The sequence below is a fragment of the Talpa occidentalis genome, unplaced genomic scaffold (assembly GCF_014898055.3).
Source record: "Talpa occidentalis isolate TD23 unplaced genomic scaffold, MPIMG_talOcc4v2.1 talOcc4.2, whole genome shotgun sequence".
Taxonomy (NCBI): Eukaryota; Metazoa; Chordata; class Mammalia; order Eulipotyphla; family Talpidae; genus Talpa; species Talpa occidentalis.
In genome coordinates, this window is record NW_023602073.1 from 124,282,336 (window position 1) to 124,297,645 (window position 15,310).

At 35.3% G+C, this 15,310-nt stretch overlaps 1 protein-coding gene across 1 annotated transcript in view; it reads right to left on the minus strand.

Moving 5' to 3' along the window:
* LOC119251527 (protein LEG1 homolog) overlaps positions 1-14,854 on the minus strand; it is a 35,644-nt gene extending 20,790 nt beyond the window's left edge. Inside the window, exons 1-3 of the mRNA XM_054698161.1 lie at positions 14,799-14,854; positions 10,302-10,540; positions 1,126-1,213 (exon numbers count right to left, since the gene is read on the minus strand). Coding sequence (XP_054554136.1) covers positions 1,126-1,213; positions 10,302-10,540; positions 14,799-14,854 — 383 coding nt within the window. The remainder of the gene's footprint in view (positions 1-1,125; positions 1,214-10,301; positions 10,541-14,798) is intronic.
* Between the last annotated feature and the right edge of the window lie 456 nt (positions 14,855-15,310).

Here is a 15,310-nt window from a genome sequence, read left to right on the forward strand (position 1 = left end):
ACCCCACCAACTGGGAGAACATTTTTGCACCCAACACTAATGATAAAGGACTGATCACAAAAATCTGCAAAGAGCTGATGAGACTCAACAACAACAAAGAAAATAATCCAGTCAAAAAATGGGCAGAAGAGCTAAAAAGAAACTTCTCTGAAGAGGAAATGACAATGGCCAACAGGCATATGAAAAAATGTTCAACATCACTTGTCATCAGGGAAATGCAAATCAAAACTACCATGAGATACCATCTTACACCAGTGAGAATGGCACATATTAAAAAAACTAGCAACAACAAATGTTGGCGAGGGTGTGGAGAAAAAGGAAATCTTCTGCACTGTTGGTGGGAGTGCAAACTGGTCCAACCACTGTGGAGCGCTGTGTGGAGATTTCTGGACCTACTAAACATAGAGCTTCCATATGATCCAGCAATTCCACTCCTAGGTATTTACCCAAAGGACACAGAAACATCAATTCCAAAGAACACCTGCACCCCTATGTTTATAGCAGCACTGTTTACAATAGCTAAGCTTTGGAAACAACCCAAATGCCCAAAAATAGATGACTGGATCAAGAAGATGTGGTACATATATACCATGGAATATTACTCAGCATTCAAAAAAGAGAAACACATGCAATTTGCAGCAACATGGATGGCACTGGAAGGGATCATGCTCAGTAAAATAAGCCAAAAAGAAAAAGAAAAATACTGGATGGTCTCACTCATAGCAGGAATCTAGAAAACTTAAATAAGGGACCAGGAAAACGAATAACTATAAGAAAGTGAAAATCAAAATCATCAAAAAACTACGAACCAGAGACACTTTTAAGGGGGCGGGGTGGGAGGGGAGAGATTGGGGTCAGAATGGGGGGGCTGCAATTGTATGGGGAATATAAAAATAAAATTTATTATTAAAATAAAAATAAATAAATAAATAAAACAAACCTTAGAACTAATAAATTACTCCGCTAACTTCCTTAAAAAAAAAATGTATAGGCAGTCCCCACAAAATATTTTGTTCATTTTCTGGTGAAAATCTTGCAAAATACTTGGTTGTCTTGCTTAACAGAATTTTATATGTCCCCTATGTCCCCATTCTCTCAAGGTAATGCCAGAAGTTAATGATGTACTTTCCATTTTCTATCTTGTAATCACTAAACTGACCGGGGCTCTCCTGCCACAGAGGTGGGTATGCATCTGATATATTGTATGCTCCTCCTAAAGAAACAAAAATACAAGCAATTAATACACAGACACAGGAAAGATTAGAAGTCATGGTGTTTGAGATTTTGGAGGCTGAGATTATGACAGATCTCTTATTAGGAATTGGGAGAAGTCATATTACTTTTTATACCTATTAGACCAATCAACACTTTGAATTCCCTTCCCTAAAGGTGATAGGTGGAAATAAATAAACATATACTCAAGAAAATAGGGCACACCTCCCTTATTAATCACCAAATAAATAATGTTAATTATTTACCGGTCTCTAGAACCTTTAGTAAGTCTTGGCATCATTCTAAATTTGTTTCTGTCACTGTCTTCTGTCTGTCTCCTCTCATATTAACTATAACAATAAATTGTATGTCCCTCCTATGGGTATATATATTTTAGAGGAAGGCCATTAATTCAAATTAATATATTAATATAATATACATAAAATTAAATTGGTGATATTTCAATGACATAAAATGATAAAATAATATTAGATGAAATTTGGAAGCCATTTTAGTGATATTTGGGACTTCGCCAGATCTCTTAAAATTACAGTGCAAGTCTCAGAGGTGTATATCAGACCTCAGAATCTATATTCCACATAGCAGGACCTGAGCCAGAGACTGTGCATGTAGTTTATTCACAGATATAGAATGAAAGGAACCAGAGGGTAATGAAAGAAACAAAAAGCGAACACCAGGAGAGATAAAAGGCTGACCTCTAATAAGGATGTTGATGCTTAGATAAGAAATATTATTATGAAAGAACCCTTTGAGTTGCCTTGAGGTCTGGAAGTGAGACACATTTGCATTCATCATTCACTGAACATAGCTTATTCAAGGGGTAGAACTCTCCTGCAATTCTGTATACAAGCCTGTGTGCTAAATTTGCTCTTGCAGGTGTCCCAGGAGGCAGCAGAGGCACAGAAGCCCAGAGCAATGGGTCAGAGGTAAGAGGAGTGACTGAAATTAAGCTGCTAGGTGCACTTGCATAAAGCAGGTCAAAGTTTGTGTGGAAATTATCATAGGACAGTAACTTTAGTCAGAACTGAGGTCAGGAGTGTTGAGGAGTGATAAACAAGAGATGGCCTTTTCAGATACCTTACACTGTGACCTGGATTATGGGTCATAACTAGAAATATGCAGGTTGAGGCATCATGCAGGCATAGCCCTTCCCAATAAGCACATGTGAGTGTTTAGTCTAATTGTAATGAGTTGCCAGAAGATACCTTATCAGACCCAACTTTACAAATATTTATTGAGCAGTGGCCTTACCTGGTGCTGCATCAGCACTGACCTGCCATGATGACCCAGGTAGAAAAGACCTGTCTTTGTTATGTTGAACAAAGGATTACTGTAAAATTTTAATTTATAATGAAAGAAAACAATTTCATGTGTGATAGATGAATTTTACCTTTGAGTTTTTCTAGCTTTATTGAGATATAATTGGTAAATAAAAATTGTTTGTATTCATTTATGACATTCATAGCATGACACATACCTTGTGAAATGATCACCACAATCAAACTAATAATATATTCATTACTTCACATAGTTGCCATTTTGTGTGGGTGGTGAGAATACTTAAGATTTACTTTCTTAGCAGATTTCAATATGAGACACAGTGTTATTAACCTAGAATTTATTCATCTTATAAGAGTTTTTTTTTTTTAATAGAGGCATGTTTTTATTTATTTATTTATTTTATTTGTTTGTTTGTTTTGTTTATACATGCACTGGGTATAGTCAGAAGCGCGGGAGGGTGAGAGAATACACCAGAGCCAGAGCGGGGAGCAGAGCAGGCAGAAGGACCGAAGTACACTGCTGAGGGGAGCAGCGGGCGGCAGGAGAGGTCTGCGCGCCATGTGGGACCCTCCTCCGGTGGCCGGGAGCAGCCGGGGATCGAACCGGCGCTGCAGAGGCTGCGGGCAGCTTCGCAACCCAGCGCTCAACCGCTGCGCCACCGGGGAGGCCCTATAACAGAGTTTTTAACCTTTGTTAAACGTCTCCTCATTTTCCCCAGGCCCCAGCCTCTGGCAGCCATCATTCTACTCTCTTTTTATGCATGTTAATTTCCTTAGATTCCACATATAAATTAGTCTTCAGTATTTATATTTCTGTGTCTGACTTTTTCACTTAGCATAATGTTCTCCAGGATCATCCATACTGTTAATATGGTCGATTTCCTTATTTTCTATGGCAAAATGATATTTCATTTATTTCTTGTAATTTACATTTTATTACATAAAAGAGACACAAACACAGACACAGTGCCTGAAGACCGAGAAACCCATCAGTGGAATAGAAAGTGTTATGCAGACATTATTAGGTCAGGAAAATTTTTTCTTCTCAGTTATAACATATTTACTAGTAATATCTTAATCTTTTAGGCAATATTACATTATAGAGCCTAAAAAATTAGAGTGAACTTTTAAGCAAATTTTTACCTCATGAATCTAGATGTAATGAGAAGTTCAATAATTTTTCTTCTGGAAGAGGGATGTTGCTTCATTGTTGTCATTTATTCTTTCACTATCCATTTAGTGAACACCAACTAAGTACAATATATTATAGAGAATAAAAATTAAAATAGATCACAGTTATTTTTAGGGAAATATTAAATGAAGGGGTATGGTATTTTGGAAAAGGGAATCATATCTGCAGATTCCAGATGGTAAAGGTTTCATCAGATAAGGAAAGACTTTAAAGGTGGTCGTGTATGAGTTGAAGCTGCTCTTTACTTGTATGCTTACCTTCTCTTTCCATGTATCTTATTTCACCCTGGAAAGAGGTGTTTTAGAGGCAGCTGAAAATGGATTGTGGTGAAAGGAATGAAGTGATAGGGTATAGTGTTTCAGTAAGTTATAACGTGGTAGGTACCAGGTTATACGGCGCAAATTTCCATTCTCCCATATATCTACCATTGCCTGATATATTTCCACCCAGACAACTGATCTTCATTCAGTGTATTTGATTGTATCTGTCCTTAGGAAATGAGAATGTATTCTAGAGATACGGTGAATGCGCCAGTGGGAGAAAGAAAACAACCACCAGAAACTCTTCCTTTTCAATTTTAAATTAATTGCTTCATACAGAATCTAAATATAAACTTTTAAAAACTGTCCCTATGTTTATTTGTTCTCTTTGCTCTCTGTTTCACAACTCTCAGGAAAGCTTGACCACAAATAGTTTATGATTCTCACGCAGATTTTTAGTGTCACCTAACATTGTTTAAAAAAATAGGTTTAATTGCCAATTGAGTAAACTATCATGCATGTAATAATTATCTTTCACCCATATTTGTCAAATTCAATGTCCCTCTATAACTTAATCTGTTGAAATGTCTTCAAATTTAGATGGGTAAACAGTGCTGGTGCTTTGTGTAAGGGATGACACAGTAATACAGATTCATGATGACTCACGAGTGGCCAGAGAGCTATTGAAGGGCATTATTATAACCTTCCAGGACATGAGGAAGTGCACTAGATTACAGGAACAAAATGAAGATTCTTTTACTTTAGTAATAATCATTGTTGCAAAGTTGAGCACAGATAATATAAAAACGGAAATGAACCTTTGCAGTGTTGCAATCTGCTATCAAAGATAATCTTTTTTGTCTGTGTGGGTGTGTCATTTTGATATGTTGTTAAGTTCATTTGTTTATGGTAGCATTTAAGTTTTTATTTTTAACCCATTTTCGTTACATTTGATTTTTAAAATAAATTATTAACATGTAAAATGGCAGAATTTTAAGATGGTGGCTGCAGGAGAACAAAGCCTGATGGCGGCATAGATGCACCACTAGCAACAGCCCTGCTGAAGGAAGCCTTGGCTGGCAGTGGGCCCAGGGGGGCAACAGAGCAGGCAGCACAGACTGTGGGGCCCTGAGGCCCCAGTGGGTGTTGGAGCAGGTGAAGGCAAGCAGCCAGGAAGTCCCCTGCAAGCAGCTCAGAGCTGTGTATGGTATAAGATTCAGGCTTATTTTTATTCCTCTTCATGCCAAGTTTTCCCGATCCATTTATTAAAGAGACTATACAGTCCTCTTTGTATATTCTTGACTCCTTTGTCACAAATTATTAACCATATATGCTTGCATTATTTCTGGGTTCACTGTTTTGTTCCATTGGGCTACGTGTCTGTTTTTATGCCTATATCACAGTTTGACTTAGTATAGTTTTGTAAAATAGTATTACGGAATCAGGGAATGTGGGGTTCCAGCTTTATTTTACTTTTCCAGTAATTCTTTGGCTGTTTGGGGTCTTTAGTTGTTCCTTACATTTTGTCTCTTGACTAGACGTTTTTATTTGATCTCTTTATGTAAGGATATCTCACTTATGTACAGACATCGTTGATCAATCTGTTATATGCCTTTTGAACAATGAGTTTTGCTTAACAGGGCTTTCTCCTAAGGAAAACCGATACAATAAAATGTCAAATATTTTCATTAGGGACAATTTTATTTGAGAAATAAAGAATACCAGAATTTTTTAAAATAATCATTCTTTTAATTGTGGTAACATTAGGATTCTCCCCATCAGGTTTTGCCACCATAGAGTACCCACCACCAAATCACCCACAGTCCATCATCATAGTCCATTATTCTTTCCCTTTTTGTTCCTAGTCATCCCCCACCTTCTTTCCCACCCCCTTCCTGCTTTAGATGCTTCAGGTCTTTAGTCAGTTTTCAGGGGTTAATTTTTAAGGTTGTCTTCCTCTGAATACCAGAATTTTGTGGGAAATAAGAGTTATACATTGTAGAGAAAAGGCATTACAGGTGCCTGGAACTGTCAGGAGTTATTTAACTTAATTATTTTGATTAACGCCATCAGCAAAGATTTAAGATGGTAAGTTTTAGATAATATTTAGCTCATAGTTTTAACATGCTCGTGTTCTATATATATGTTTCAGTAGTAACAAAAATATATAAAAAAGAAAATTACAAATTTGAGTCATTTATGGTGGAATACTTCAGAAATATCCTGTTGGGTGGTGAAAATTATTTCTTCAAGTGCTCAAACACAAAGAATATGGCCTCTTTCAAACACAAAGAATATGGATTGAAAATTGTGTTTATACTGTAATGTAAATTGAGCTCAGTTCTAGAATATAAAGTAGTTAAAAATCTTTATTCTAGGTGCCCAATGTTGTGTCTTGCAAGAATAACTTGTTAGAGAAGAATTTGCCTACCAGGTAGGTTATGAATAAACATTGAAAAGAAGTATAAAACTCAAGTAATATAACCTGTCTTCAACATTGATATTTGCTTTTTCATGATTATCTCAGACATTCTATAACTTCAGTGAGAGTTCCACCAGACATGTAGCTAAGTTTTGGGGGTGGGATAACAGAGATCACTGACTGGAAAATTAAAAATGCAAAGATGCAAAAAGGATAGTATGAATCAGAGCAATTTGTTTAAGATGGCAACTGTAACATTAAATTACTTTCTATCATAGAATCAAATTGATCAAAATATGATAACACCAGTTTAGGCTGGTGAAGATGGATTTAAGAGTAACAAGTTAATGATGAGTCGTCTCACAAACTGTCCAAATTTTGTTTGCATGAACTCCTTTCAAGTTATTAAAAAATCACCTCCTGTAAAAATAGGAACATTTATGTTTCTAATTAGTAAAAATATGAATACAGTTTGGAAATCTAGAAGTGTACAAACTACAATTAAATTTACATTAGTAGCTATCTGATAATTAAAAATCAAAATCACCTTTTTGTGAAATACAGTGAAACCAAACAAAGGATCAGATAAAGCCAAACTGAGAACCAATATTAGAAAGCTGATTATAGAACCAAGGCTACCAGAGAGAGCGCAGGGAGCTGAAGGAGCAAGAACAAAGTAGGGAAGGGGCACAATGGACTATGGTGGTGGACTATGGGTGTTTTGCTGATAGGTGCAGTGTGGTGACAACTCCTATACTTCTAAAACACAAGCAATGCTGTAAACCAATGTTAGCACAATTTAAAAAAAAGAAGGAAAAAAGACTAATTGATGTTTGGTAATTCAGTTTCCTTGGTTTTAGAGTAGTCTATGAAAAGATGGACTGGACTAATCCTAATTCTAAAATGCTGAGATTTAAATGTATAGTATTCATTACATGTTTAGCATTCATACTATACAAATGTATAATATTCATTCTTTCAAATGTACACTATTCAGTCATTGATATTTTCACATTTCAAAGTTAGGAAATACTGAATAATGAAGAAAAGCAAACCCCACAGTGATTACAGTTAGACAGCTCCTAGTTCTGATCTGCTTTAGCTACTTACAGTGTATCACCTAGGGCATATTATTAAACTCGATAGATCTTTTTTACTTAAAAATGAGAATAATGTCATTCATTTTATACTATCATTACACACAATACAGTAAAATACAATCAAAACTTAAAGCCTAACAGCTATTGTTTAATTGAATCTCAAAAATGTTATTTAACTATCTTTTTCTATCCCTGGTCTTATGCATCCCACCCAACTGTATCTGTTTCTTACTATATTTTCATCTGGATGAGTGATCACATCTTGCACTCCATCAACATAACTAGAAATCACTGAGAGTCATTATCTCTTTTTCCCCTTTTCAAAATGCTTACTGCTAAGTCCCATTGATCCAATGTCATCACATCCATTCAAATATGTCCTGTCATGTTGATAACCACTGCGATCACCATGTTAATTTCCTTTGAGATATAGCAAGACTTTCAGTCTTACAATTCACCTCCTATATCCTCAATCTTCATAACTTTATTTTTTTAAAGATTTATTTATTTATTTATACAAGAACCAGGGTACAGTCCAGATTTGTGGAAGGGTGAGAGGATTCACTAGAGCCAGACTGGGGAACAGTACAGGCAGACTGATGAAATACACTGCTGAGGGGAGCAGCGGGAGCGACGGGAGAGAGAGGTCTGCCGCGCCATGTGGGACCCTCGCTGGCAGGCCGGGATGGAACCGGTGCTGCAGAATCTGCAGATAGCTTCACAGCACTGCGCTCAACCACCTGCGTCACCAGGGGAGGCCCTTGTTAACTTTATTAACTTATTAACTTTAATAAGCTGAAAAATCATGTCACTTCCTTGTTTAAAAGTTCTTAGCACTTCTACAGTCAAACCAAATATAAGGAGCATGTGCAATGCACAATAACTACTTTAGTTGTCATTTCTATGTCTTTCTAACTTCTTTAGGGCAACCACTCCTCTTTATTTGCTTTAGGCTTAGGTTCCAAATGGAATGCCAACTTTAACATGTCCCATCCCCCTGTATTTAGCTTAGGTACTGGAGTGACAAAAGTCATAAGCTTTTCAGTACATTATTAAAAATTTACAAGTAAGTCACCATATGATTGTACAATATATATAAAGGGTGATAGAACAGACAGATTCTACTCTAATTAAAAAAGTGATGAGTGGGGCCTCCCCGGTGGCACAGTGAGTTGAGTGCAGCACTGTGAGGCTGTCGGCAGCCTCCGCGTCACCAGTTCAATTCCAGGCCGGCCAGGGAGATTCCCACATGGCACGACTGACCTCTCCTGTCTCACCTGCTGCTCCCCTCAGCAGTGTATTTTGGTCCTTCTGCCTATTCTGCCCCTGCTCTGTCTCTAGTGGATTCTCTCACCTTCCCGTGCCTCTGGCCTGAACAGCAGTGCTTGTATAAATAAATAAATCTTAAAAAAAAACAACGGAGAATCAATAAAATTAAAAAAAAAAGTGATGAGGGGTGTCCCCGGTGTGCAAGGGGTTAAGATGCAACCTATGAAGCAATCTGCAACCACTGCAGCACGAGTTCGATCCCTAGACAGCCAGGGAGCTACCTACATGGCTCAGCAGACCTCTCCTGACACCCCGCTGTTCCCCTTAGCAGTGTTTTTCAGTCAGTCTGCCTGTTGTGTTCCTCACTCTGTCTCTGAATCCTCTCATCACACTTCTGGGCTGTATCCCAGTTCTTGTATGCATAAATAAACAAACCTTAAAAAAAACAAAAACCAAAAAGTGATGAGAAGGCAGTCTTAGATATTAACATAGGTAGCCTGGGGGATGGCATGGTAGTGATATGAGGAAATTAACCTTCATAAAAACTGAAAGAGAAAGAAGCATCTAGAGAAGTTGGATGAAGCAGTCATTCAAAGAGTGAGGGTAGGTGGGTTCCAGGCATTATGGCATGTTTGCAAATACAGTAGTTTGGTTGCAAAGGCATAATGCTATGGGAAGAAAAGGGAGAGTTACAGGTTAGTAAGGAAAGGCCTGATTTTCACAGAATAATGTGTTTGAATCTTAATCTAAAAGCCAAGATACTATTAGGGTCACAATAAAAATTATAAGAAGAAACATGTAAAGATGTTCATTTTAGAACTGCTACCATTATGGCAGCTAGATAATACATTGAAGATCACTTAGATAAAAAGTGGTTAAACCAGTTAGGTGATAATAATGAAAACTAGGTGAGGATTTACAGAGTTTTGTCCCAGGGAAATTAAGTGTGATAATGAGGTAAAGTGATAAGATAACTTAGGAGAACCAACTTATGGGGGTAGAGGGAACATAATGACAGCTTGGTATGCTGATGTAAAATATATGTAGAGACAGAAGAGCAAGTACCCAGGGTTAACATTCAGCAGTAAAGGCTTAACTAGAAATAACAATAATCATAATGGTGCTAATTCAAACAACATGCTTTGATGATCCATCTAAATAGAGTAAGAAGAGTGTGAGGACAGATATGAAAAGCTAAGGGAAGGAGGGAAAAATCTAGGGCAATTAAGCATATATTTGTCATTTTAATGGGGAATAATTTAGATCCCCTCTTGCTTTATCATTAACTTTGTCATAAAAATAAATTTTGAGTACACTTTTGTTATTGAGCTGATGAAACTACATTGTGATAATTCATTTATGTATTTTATCCATTAAGATATGAGGCGTTGGAAGGGTAATTTTCATTAAATCATAATTCCATTCAATATATTTAAAATATGATGGGTACTCAATAATTTTGGTTGCATGAATCATTAAGTATATTTAGATCTTACATGACTTGGTTCTTTCAAGCTTCATGTATATTATAGCTCATTACCATACCTGTGACTTCATTTATTTCTGAAATGAATTTTACTGCATTCATAAGTGCTTTCTCCCGTATGCTGAAGTTACTTGTAAGAATGACACGGTCTTGTTCCATGAGTAGTCTGTGAGAGTAACCAACTAAGAAATTTGTTGAACTTTCAAAGAATGGGCGATATATTGCTGCCTTACAAAATTCAATAGCAGTTAGAAAGTCGGTGGTGAAGTTTCTTTCAACATCAGAAGAATAAAATAATCTGAAAAAGAGACACATTATCAGGGAAATGAATCACAAAGTATTTAATTTTAAAGGAAATTTTTGTACAAATGTGTGTTTTCTGCTGTTTTGTCATCAGAATATACAATACCAATATAATATCATTAATCCTCATAGTACCTTCTAAATATATTGTTCCTGGCTGGAGAATCTCTTGAACAGCAACACAAAACTTCATAAATTTTCAAATTAAGATTTGTAGAAATTATAGAATACTAACCAATCTACTCTAACTTTTATCAGATTTTGTCTTTGTGATTTCTCACTGTATTTTTCCAGTATCTCATTCTTCCACTATTCACTTCTCTTAGCAACAACAGTTTTCTAACAAAGGATGTTCAGGGAAGAGGAAAATAAATCATTAGGATGAATAGAGCGTTATCTAATAACAATTTCTGAGAATTTGTCAAAAAGTTAGATGGCTAACTGTGATGTTTATTGTGTATATTTCCTTAGATTTTTTTTTTTTTTTAGTTTATTGTGAATACGAAGTGGATTAGAAATGTATGCTGGTAACCAAATCACCTTCTTGGGTAGGATATCTTAGGGATCAAAGTCCAAGATCATGGGAACAAATAAATGAAAAAATCAGTTTCTTTTGATTCTATCTAATTTTAAAACTCAAGTGGCAGACTTGATTCTTCCTGCTGAGGATGATAAAGGAACCAAATAAGTTTATAATAAATAAGTTGTGAACAATGAAATATTATAAACATTGATGACATCAGAAAGTAGGCATGTTTTGAGAAATTGTGAGATAAAAAAGCAAGAAAATTCAGAATCCAGACTGAAATTCATATGTTGAACATCATACGAAAAAAAGGAAGAAACTAGAGTGCTTTCTCCTGCCATCTGAGGACATGACAAGAATGCATACACAAAAGTGCCCTCACTGTAATGCTGGCACCCTAATTCCTGCCTTCAGATTTGTAAGAAAATTAATTTCTGTTGCTTAAGCACCCCCACCCCAAACCCCAGTATGTAGAATTTTGTTATGGTAGCCCAAATTCTTGAGCATAGAAAAGAAACTATTTGGTAAGTATGGCAGACAAAGACATTATTCCAATTAAGGCAAAGAAGAGATTGCAACTTTAATGTTGAGAAATTAAGAGTCTGGTAGAATTGTAGCACTGAGAAGAAAAAATATAGTTACTAAGTAGGAAGGACTATGATATCCATTCCTAAATTTCACTTAGGAATTTTAAAGACTACAAAATGGGTTTAAGAGTGAACAATAAAACTGTATTCCTATAGACTTAAGTTCATTTATGGAAAATCATAACCTCTATTTGATTTTATTGGCTGTGGCTCTAGCCTGGCCGACAGAAGCAAAAATGAATTTTCTCTGGAGTAAGATAATAGTGTGCATAGGCATACTTTATCTATAATATTTTTGAATGATGTTCACATTTAACTACTACTCAAAAGTGTATATATAATAATATTATACCATATTAGTATGAGGAAGTATATGGAACAAAGGGACCTACTAATATTTCTGAAGTGAACTCTAATTTGTATAAAAGTATAGACTATTTCATATATCTACTAAACATCAATATATGCAGAGGTGTAGGTGTAGGTGACTCAGAAAATTTCACCAGAAATTCAGAAAATTTCACCAGAAATTCAGACATATGCATAGTAAAACACATGAATCAGAATGTTCATAATGGAATTATTGTGATAATAAATAATTAGAAACAGTTCATTAGTCCTTTCACAGTAGAATGTCCTTTTCCAGACATATGTTCATTTGTTAAACAGATATGAAAAAGGCTAAACTGGTGTTGCATATAACAACATGGGTAGTGCCAATGATCAAAGTCTGAATAGGAGAAGTAAAAACAGTTCTTGTATTATTCCATTCCTATAAGGCTTAAAAAAAAGCAAAAATAACAAAGGGTCAGGTGAAACAAAACCAGTAACAAACCTTGGAAATTTGACTGTAGAAATTAAGGCTACCAGAGCGGGAGGGGAGAGCTAAGTGGGGAGGAGACACAATGGGCATGGGTGCCTTGGGGTGGCGTGGGGTGGTAAAATACACCTACACCTCTAACTCATAGAGTGTTGTAAACCAGCATTGTCTCAATTAAAAAAATTAACTATAAGCAAAAACACTCTGTACTTTTAGAATGGTAGTTACTTTTCAGTAGAAGGGAAATAGCAAATAAAAGAAGGAAAGTTGTCCCCTGAATGATGGTTAGGTTCTATTTTATTTATTAACAAAGGGCAGTTATTTTACGACAACCCATTAAGTTGAATATGTACGGCCTGTGTATTTCTCTGTATATTTGCTATATGGCAATTAAATACGCATTATAAGACTATAGTACAAAATGCTGGTTACCAGAGCAGAGGGGCAAGTGGGATGAATGGGCAGATGGGGTCAATTTCATAATGGCTAATGGTACTAGAGCTTTAGTGGAGGGTGAGGTATGATACATACATTTACTGAGGTCTGAAGCCATACTCCTGAATATAATGTAGTATTATAAGCCAACAGTCAATTAATAAATAAAAAAATTCATGTTTCCTCTATGGTTACAGCATAAGAGTTACAGCAATAGTAATACTCCCTTAAACTCGGCCATAGAGAACATGATAAAAGGTCTTGAACACTAAATTATTACACATATTTTCCTCATCTAATTCAATTTCATTATATCAAGGGATTCATTATTTATAATAATCTCACTATTCCTGTGCTGATTGTAATACATAAAACACAAAATGAATAAATGTAAAATTGTTCAGTTCTCCAAAACGAGTAAGAATTTTGAAAAGCTTGAAAAGATAATGATTTCAAAGCAGTAGGTAACAGTAGTTGGCCCATAGAAGCAATCAAAAAAGTAAATAAGTTACCATAAAAAGAAGCAGGAACTAATTTATCAGTATCATTCTGCAGATGACTTTAAAGGAAGTTTGGAGACGATGTCTAAAAAAATCTGGGGGCAATGGGCATGACATCACTAAAATTAAAAATTTGCACTATGCCAACCTTTGTTATAGTCAGACAACATTAACACTGAAAGACAACTGAGTAGGCTAAGAGTTGCTAAAAAGGATTCTGCAGTGGCAGAGAGAAAAAACAGTGAAAAAGAATTCTATGAATATGTGAAGATATGCTGCCATGAACCATTGAGTGTATAATTTTTGCCCATTAAATCAAAATATATCTTAACTCACAAAATCAATATAAAATACTATACAAAATGTAGTTGCCAGTGATATTTATAATTTTAAATAATGATCTCTCCAGGGTTTTTTGAGGTTTCCATATCTAGTTGCTATATAAGAAAAGCAACATCTAAAAGTTAACTAAAGGCTGCTTTGAGATAATTTTTTATGTTTAATGACTAAATTTAGATAATTTAAATCTCCACAACTCATATTTATACTAAGAATCAGCTCATTGGGGTCAGTAGGTCATGGACAGTGCCACAAGTAGGAGCACAGAAGTTGACAATGGGCGTCATAGTTGACCTAGAGTTAGGGAGACAAAGGCCTAGAAGAAGGAAAAGGTCAGGACCGAGATCCTGGATTCTGTTAAATCTTTTTATTTAACTATTACCTACATTAAGACCCTCTGATAATTAGAAGGGAACCCCATTGTAGTCATGGTCTACTACTAAGTGAAATGTCATGTATTTACCTGGGCTTATATGAAGCATATTAATTTCACAGTTTATCTCATAACAGATGAACAAAAATAGTCATCTCTTTAAGAAAACACTTAAAATGTATTATAGAAATTAAGTGATTAGGAAGACCCAACAAAACTACCTAACAATGAACAAATACATGGTTACTACTTCAAACCATTTTTGGATTGGGGAGATAAGGGATATTGCAAATTGAAATCTGACTCAGAACCTTTTGTCATGCTATTTACACAGCTGTCTTATATTAAAAACTAGAATCCAGAACTAGAAATTAATTGCATATCATGTCCATAAAAATTGATTAAACATAGAGAATTACTTTACTATGAAACTGTACTGTCAAAAAGTGTTATGGAACTTCCTTCCAGAAATGTAAATAATCAGTCATCTTTTCATCGGTATCATTGATGGACCATATGACTCTTAGATAAATTACAAATAAAATAGATATATCCTAAAACATTCTGGAATATATGAGAAATTACAATTTGAGACAATAAAAATTTATACATTGTGTTTTATAATGCCAGAAAGAAACAGAGTTAATTGTATCACACAAAACAGTCATCTTACATGCCACTAAACTTTGATAATCCAACATTGATGGCTGCTTGATGGGCATCCCACATGTTAACGATTGCTGTGCCCTTGTCTGTGTTGTACTTAGGAATGCCTCTGTAATATGAAATGATCTTTCTGGACTGCAAGTACTAAAGAACTAACAATAAGATCTATGTGAAAGAAGATGTCAAAATAAAATTTAAAATACCATTGACAACAAATATCATGAATTCCTGAAATAGAATACTGTGAAATACTCATCTACTGGTTTATCTTATAGAAACAGGCTTATGTTCAAAACAAATTTTAATCCTTGAAGATGTCATTTTTTACTGATCTGCTTTACAAATTCATGCTTATTTTCATAGACAAACATTAACATGGTAATTATTATATCATTTTTAATATAAGCAGCTTTTTAATAAATAAAATTATGCTAAGCTGCTATTAATTATTTATTTAGTTTTATTTCAGGATACCAATGGGAACAATTCTACAGTGGCAGGGACAAAACTTTATATTCA